This window comes from Oncorhynchus keta, chromosome 2 (genome assembly GCF_023373465.1).
Source record: "Oncorhynchus keta strain PuntledgeMale-10-30-2019 chromosome 2, Oket_V2, whole genome shotgun sequence".
Taxonomy (NCBI): Eukaryota; Metazoa; Chordata; class Actinopteri; order Salmoniformes; family Salmonidae; genus Oncorhynchus; species Oncorhynchus keta.
The window spans coordinates 17,569,874-17,577,797 of record NC_068422.1 but is presented as its reverse complement, the minus strand read 5'-3'; the positions used below and the strand labels follow the sequence as shown (position 1 = coordinate 17,577,797).

The 7,924-nt window shown below is 43.2% G+C and overlaps 1 protein-coding gene across 6 annotated transcripts in view; it reads right to left on the bottom strand.

Annotated features, from left to right (window-relative positions):
* Window positions 1-6,703: 6,703 nt before the first annotated feature.
* LOC118374069 (ribosome-binding protein 1-like) overlaps window positions 6,704-7,924 on the bottom strand; it is a 71,272-nt gene continuing 70,051 nt past the window's right edge. For all 6 annotated transcript variants that reach the window (XM_052473150.1, XM_052473145.1, XM_052473152.1 and 3 more), the window contains one exon: window positions 6,704-7,620. In XM_052473150.1, the coding sequence (XP_052329110.1) occupies window positions 7,588-7,620 (33 nt within the window). In that variant the 3' untranslated portion in view covers window positions 6,704-7,587. The remainder of the gene's footprint in view (window positions 7,621-7,924) is intronic.

Here is a 7,924-nt window from a genome sequence, read left to right as displayed (position 1 = left end):
CGGAATCTAAAATATATATTTTTTAAATCTAAAACAAAAATCCAGAAAATCACATTGTATGATTTTTAAGTAATTAATTTGCATTTTATTGCATGTATTTGATCACCTACCAACCAGTAAGAATTCCGGCTCTCACAGACCTGTTAGTTTTTTAAAAAGAAGCCCTCCTGTTCTCCACTCATTACCTGTATTAACTGCACCTGTTTGAACGTGTTACCTGTATAAAAGACACCTGTCCACACACTCAATCAAACAGACTCCAACCTCTCCACAATGGCCAAGACCAGAGAGGGTGTAAGGACATCAGGGATAGAATTGTAGACCTGCACAAGGCTGGGATGGGCTACAGGACAATAGGCAAGCAGCTTGGTGAGAAGGCAACAACTGTTGGCGCAATTATTTGAAAATGGAAGAAGTTCAAGATGACGATCAATTACCCTCGGTCTGGGGCTCCATGCAAGATCTCACCTCGTGGGGCATCAATGATCATGAGGAAGGTGAGTGATAAGCCCAGAACTACACGGCAGGACCTGGTCAATGACCCGAAGAGAGCTGGGACTGCAGTCTCAAAGAAAACCATTAGTAACACACTACGCCGTCATGGACTAAAATCCTGCAGCGCACGCAAGGTCCCCCTGCTCAAGCCAGCGCATATCCAGGCCCGTCTGAAGTTTGCCAATGACCATCTGGATGATCCAGAGGAGGAATGGGAGAAGGTCATGTGGTGTGATGAGACAAAAATACAGCTTTTTGGTCTAAACTCCACTCGCTGTGTTTGGAGGAAGAAGAAGGATGAGTACAACCCCAAGAACACCATCCCAACCGTGAAGCATGGAGGTGGAAACATCATTCTTTGGTGGACGACTGCACCGTATTGAGGGGAGGATGGATGGGGCCATGTATCCCGAGATCTTGGCCAACAACCTCCTTCCCTCAGTAAGAGCATTTAAGATGGGCCGTGGCTGGTTCTTCCAGCATGACAACGACCCGAAACACACAGCTAGGGCAACTAAGGAGTGGCTCCGTAAGAAGCATCTCAAGGTCCTGGAGTGGCCTAGCCAGTCTCCAGACCTGAACCCAGTAGAACATCTTTGGAGGGAGCTGAAAGTCCGTATTGCCCAGCGACAGCCCCGAAACCTGAAGGATCTGGAGATGGTCTGTATGGAGGAGTGGACCAAAATCCCTGCTGCAGTGTGTGCAAACCTGGTCAAGAACTACGGGAAACGTATGATCTCTGTAATTGCAAACAAAGATTTCTGTACCAAATATTAAGTTCTGCTTTTCTGATGTATCAAATACTTATGTCATGCAATAAAATGCTAATTAATAACTTAAAAATCATACAATGTGATTTTCTGGATTTTTGTTTTAGATTCTGTCTCTCACAGTTGAAGTGTACCTATGATAAAAATTGAAGACCTCTACATGCTTTGTATGTAGGAAAACCTGCAAAATCGGCAGTGTATCAAATACTTGTTCTCCCTACTGTATATACAGGGTCAGGTCCACGGTCAGTAGCTATATACAAGGTCAGTTCCAGGGTCTTTAGCTATATACAAGGTCAGTTCCAGGGTCAGTAGCTATATACAAGGTCAGTTCCAGGGTCGGTAGCTATATCCAGGGTCAGTAGCTATATACAAGGTCAGTTCCAGGGTCAGTTCCAGGGTCAGTAGCTATATACAAGGTCAGTTCCAGGGTCAGTGCCAATATCATATTTACAATGTGCAAGGATAAAGGAGTGGTAGGGGTAGATATGTATAGGGGTAAGGTGACTAGGCATCAGGATATATTATAAACAGAGTACCAGAAGCATATACAGTATGATGAATGTGTGTGTGTGTTATGCTCAGAATGTGAGCAAATTAAGTGAGTGTGTGTGTGTTGGAGAGTCCGTGTGAGTGTGTGTGAGTGAAAAGTCAATGTAGATGGTCCGTGTAGCCATTTTGTTAACTATTTAGCAGTCTTGTGGATTGGGGATATGAGCTGTTCAGGAGCCTGTTGGTGTCAGACTTGTTGCTCCGGTACCACTTGCCGTGCGGAAGCAGAGAGAACAGTCAATGGCTTAGGTGTCTGGAGTCTTGCAACAGGCTCTTGCAACAGTTATGTACTGGGCTGGGTGCACCACCATCTGTAGCGCCATGCGATCATCGGGGGCTTAGCAGTTGCCATACCAAGCAGTGATGCAGCCAGACTGTTTGCGTGTTTGTGGACCATTTTAACTCCTTAGTGATTTGGACACAGTGGAACATAAAATCAAATCAAATGTTATGTCACCTGCTTCGTAAACAACAGGTGTAGACTAACAGTGTATTACCTACGTGTTTCAAGCAAACCACCATAGTCACTGTGCCCAAGAACACCAAGGTAACCTGTCTAAATGACTACCGCCCCGTAGCACTCACATCTGTAGCCATGAAATCCTTTAAAAGGCTGGTCATGGCTCACATCAACACCATCATCCCAGAAACCCTAGGCCCACTCCAATTCGCATACCGCCCCAACGGATACACAGATGATGCAATCTCTATTGTTCAACACCATAGTGCCTTCCAAGCTCATCACTAAGCTAAGGAGCCGGGGACTGAACACCTCCCTCTGCAACTGGATCCTGGACTTCCTGACAGGCCCGCCCCCAGGTGGTGAGGGTAGGCAACAACACATCTGCCACGCTGATCCTCAACACTGGGGCCCCTGAGAGGTGCATGCTCGGTACCCTCCTGTACTCCCTGTTCACACAGGACTGCGTGGCCAACCACGACTCCAATGCCATCATTCAGTTTGCCAATGACAGCAGTGTTAGGCCTGATCACTGACAACGATGTGACAGCCTATAGGGAGGTCAGAGACCTGGCAGGTTCGTGCCAGGACAACAAACCCTTCATCAACATGGGCAAAGGAGCTTATTTTGGACTACAGGAAACAGAGAGCCGAACACACCTCATTCACATCGACAGGGTTGTAGTGGAGCTGGCCAAGAGCTTCAAGTTCCTAGTTGTCCACATCGCTAAGGACCTGTCATGGTCAAAACAAAGTCGTAACTAGGGCACGACAATGCCTCTTCACCCTCGGAGGCTGAAAAGATTTGGCATGGGCCCTCAGATCCTGAAAAAGTTCTACAGCTGCACCATTGAGAGCAACTTGACTGGCTGCATCACCACTTGGTATGGCAACTGCTCAGCATCTGACCGCAAGGCTCTAGAGGTTAGTGCGTACAGCCCAGTACGTCACCGGGCCAAACTTCCTGCCATCCAGGACCTCTATACCAGGCAGTGTCAGAGGAAGGTCCTAAAAATTGTCTAATACTCCAGCCACCTAAGTCATAGACTGTTCTCGCTGCTACCGCACGACAAGCGATACTGGAGTGCCAAGTCTAAGACCAAAAGGCTCCTGAACAGCTTCTACCCAAAAGTCATAAGACTGCTGAACAGTTAATCAAATGGCTACCCGGGATTATTGACCACAGTTATTAATTTTTTGCACTGGCTCTATGCACATTCACACATACTACACTGACACACACACACACACATGCACGCATATTGACGCCACATACACACAGCTGCTACTCTGTTTATTATATGGTACCAGTCAAAAGTTTGGACACACCTACTCATTCAAGGGTTTTTATACATTTTTACTATTTTCTACATTGTAGAATAATAGTGAATACATCATAACTATGCAATAACACATATTAAATCATTGAGTAACCAAAAAAGTGTTAAATCAAAATATATTTCATATTTAAGTTTCTTCAAAGTAGCCACCCTTTAGCTTGACAACAGCTTTGCAAACTCTTGGTAAACTCTTGGCATTCTCTCAACCAGCTTCAAGAGGTAGTCACCTGGAATGCATTTTAATTAACAGGTGTGCCATGTTAAAAGTACATCTGTGGAAATTCTTTCCTACTTAATGCTTTTGAGCCAATCAGTTGTGTAAAGGTAGGGTTGGTATACAGAAGATAGCCCTATTTGGTTAAAGATCAAGTCCATATTCTGGCAAGAACAGCTCAAATAAGTAAAGAAAACAAAGGTCCATCATTACTTTAAGACATGAAGTTCAGTCAATTTGGAAAATGTCAAGAACTTTTAACGTTTCTTCAAGTGCAGTCGCAAAAACCATCAAGCCCTATGATGAAACTGGCTCTCATAAGGACCGCCACAGGAAAGGAAGACCCAGAGTTACCTCTGCTGCAGAGGATAAGTTGATTATAGTTAATTGCACCTCAGATTGCTTCCCAAATAGATGCATCAAGTAACAGACATCTCAATATCAACTGTTCAAAGGAGATTGTGTGAATTAGGCCTTCATGGTCGAATTGCTGCAAAGAAACCACTACTAAAGGACAACAATAATAAGAGATTTACTTGTGCCAAGATACATGAGCAATGGACATTAGACCGGTGGAAATCTGTCCTTTGGTCTGATGAGTCCAAATATGAGATTCCTGGTTCCAACCGCTGTCTCTTAGTGAGACGCAGAGTAGGTGAACGGATGATCTCTGCATGTGTGGTTCCTGCCGTGAAGCATGGAGGAGGAGGTGTGATGGTGCTTTTCTGGTGACACTGTCTGTGATTCATTTAGAATACAAGGCACACTTAACCAGCATGGCTACTACAGCATTCTGCAGCGATATACCATCCCATCTGGTTTGCGCTTCGACATAATTTGTTTTTCAACAGGACAATGACCCAACACACCTCCAGGCTGTGTAAGGGCTATTTGACCAAAGAGAGTGGTGGAGTGCTACATCAGATGACCTGGCCTCCACAATCACCCAACCTCATTGTCCATTTGGAAGACCCATTTGCGACCAAGCTTTAACTTCCTGATTGATGTCTTGAGATGTTGCTTCAATATATCCACATAATTTTCCACCCTCATGATGCCATCTATTTTCTGAAGTGCACCAGTCCCTCCTGCAGCAAAGCACCCCCACAACATGATGCTTCACAGTTGGGATGGTGTTCTTCGGCTTGCAAGCCTCACCTCTTTTTCCTCCAAACATAACTAACGATGGTCATTATGGCCAAACAGTTCTATTTTTGTTTTATCAGACCAGAGGGCATTTCTCCAAAAGGCAGTCAACTTAGTGTATGTAAACTTCTGACCCACTGATGTCTTCACTATTATTGTACAATGTAGAAAAATAGTAGAAAAAAAATGGAATGAGTAGGTGTGTCCAAACTTTTGACTGGTACTGTATATCCTGATTGCCTCTTCACTTTTACCTCTACCTACATACTGTATTACCTCATGCCCCTGCACATTGACTGTACTGATACCCTTTGTATTTTGCCTTATTGTTATTTTATTCTATTAGTATTTCCTTTTATATTTAGAAAATATGTCTAACTTTTTAACTCTGCAATGTTGAGAATAGGCTCGTAATTAAGCATTTCATGGTAAAGTCTACACCGGTTAACGGTTGTATTATGTGACCAATAAAATGTTATTTTGAATTTTAGGAATTCTTCGGCTATCAATATCTTTTTATTTTAAATTATTTGTTAAAATATTGAATTAGGCTTTTACTACTGTAGCCCATAGAAACGCGTTGAATAACATTCATAAAATGGCAAAAAATACATTTAAAAAAATACGCTTTTGAAGTGTTCGTCCTATTTTTAGGAGATATAAGGAAGCTCAGGAAATATTGTCGTTTTTTTGGACACATTTAACCGGTTAATTTTGTTAGTACAAAACTACCTCCATAGTTCAGGGACACTTCGGGAGGATGAAGAGCAAATTGGAGAATACTATTATGTTTGCGAGAGTTATCTTTCCATATCGTGGTCATATCACCATTCAGACGCTGTCAGACGTTTTCGTGAGGAGATGTCTCATGGTCTGACTAACACCGCTGTAGCTCGTCCACCTTCCACCGCAGGTGCAGAAAGCTGACATAGGCAGATGGGATGGGAGTGTTTAAATTTCCAGATTTCGATGGGGATTTTTTTGTTACTTTGATTGACGCACTGGTGCTTCACTGGACTCTTAAGGACTTAATGGGTTGTAGCCCTGACATTTTACAAGACTGGCCTACCACAGCCAAACCCTCCCGATGCTGGGCCAATTGTGCGGCGCCCTATGGGACTCCAGATCACAGCTGGTTGTGATACAGTTCAGGATCGAACCAGGTTTTGTAGTGACGCCTCTAGTACGGAGATGCAGTGCCTTAGACCGCTGTGCCACCCAGGCGCCCCAAATGCGGCATTTTAGTCAGTGTAATAGGGTTCCACCTTGTTCCTATATCGCCCTTGCTTGTTTGATGGCTCTGCAGAGGTTGTAGAGGGATTTATTGTACTTGTTTGTGTCCTCAGCTGTAGCTTCGGTGTTGGCTGCAATACACAGCCCTGTCCTTTATTTTAGCTCCAACCTCGGTGTTAATCCCGGGCTTTTGATCGAGGAAGCAGCGAGCATTAACTGTGGGGACAACGTCGGTGATGGAGGTGGTTAGCTCGTCGATGCTATCGACGGAGTCCCAGAACATATACCTGTCAGTGCTAGCAAAGAAGTCCTGTAGCATAGCCTCTGATTGTGTGGCCGTTATGTGGCAGTTTATCCAAATTAGCTGGATGTTTATCAATATTAGCTGGCTAATGTAACAATCATGCTTTCTGGAACAGCCACAAGGTTTCTTTCATCAATCCTTTTTTTAAATGTCAACAACAACAGGTTCAAGCAGGACTGAGTCATTACACATAGCTACATTGTAGTTTATTCTTTATCAAAGTCATTCATGTGTGTTGGCAGCCAGCTACTGCGCACACAGTACTGAAGGAGGCACTCACTGTATTGCATTCACCCATCCATTGTGTACCATAAAATCTACCCACCATTCAACCAACCTCTTAGAAAAGACACACACAAAAGGAGTGTCCGAAAGTGGCACCATATTTATTCCCTATATAGTTAACTTCTTTTGACCAAGGGCCCATTGCGTTTCGTCGAGGGCCCTAGTCTAAAGTAGTGTGCTATATAGGGAATAGGGTGCCATTTTGGATACAAACAAAGTAATTGCACAGGTCGATGTACGCGTTAACGCACAATTGTTTTCCCTTTTAACACTGGACTCTGGTTTGGGGGGGGTCATTGTGAATATAAGGCAGAGTAGGTAATAGGTTAACTCTGGTCCAGGGCGTTAATCGATAGCGATACAGGGCGTAGTGAAGGAACTTGCACTAATGCCCTGGACCAAAGCTAGTATTAGCTATAACTTCTGACATAGCCAGAATTATTGATGGAATGGAGCTTTTTCTTCAACAAAGTTTTGTTTGCAGCATAGTCTTTTTTTCCTCATCAGAGATCATACAATGAAATGTTCATAGCAATAGCTAAACATTTTGGTCCGGTTTCACAGACACAGATTAAACCTAGTCCTGGACTAAAAGGTTATTTTAAATGGAGATTCTCCATTGACCATGCATCTGTGTCTGGGAAACTGGTCCTTTGATTCTTACAGGAGTTGCAGAAATCAACTACTACAGTACAAAGAAATAAGAATGGTTTTGGAATGCATAACTATGGTAATAGTAATCATATGAAGGCCTTTTTGGAATGTTTTAATGTCTTGTCTTCAGTCTCTTAAACAGATGTTCCTTCCTTCAGCACTGTGCTCTGAAAGTCAGACACAAAAATACACATTTACAACCACACCCAAACAATAAATACATGAATCAAAACAATCATTGATGGACATTACAAAAAAATATAGAAAAGACATAACCACACCCATGCAACAGTTCAAAACAGTATTACTGTAGTCATTCAGGCTAAGTGTGCAATAATAATAATAATAAATATTTTACTCTGTATTCCACTAAGCAGGCGCAGATATGCAAAACAACTGTCAGTACTGTGAGTGCATACATTTTTAGTTTGGGTATGTGATCCCTGTGGGAATTGAACCCACAACCGTAGC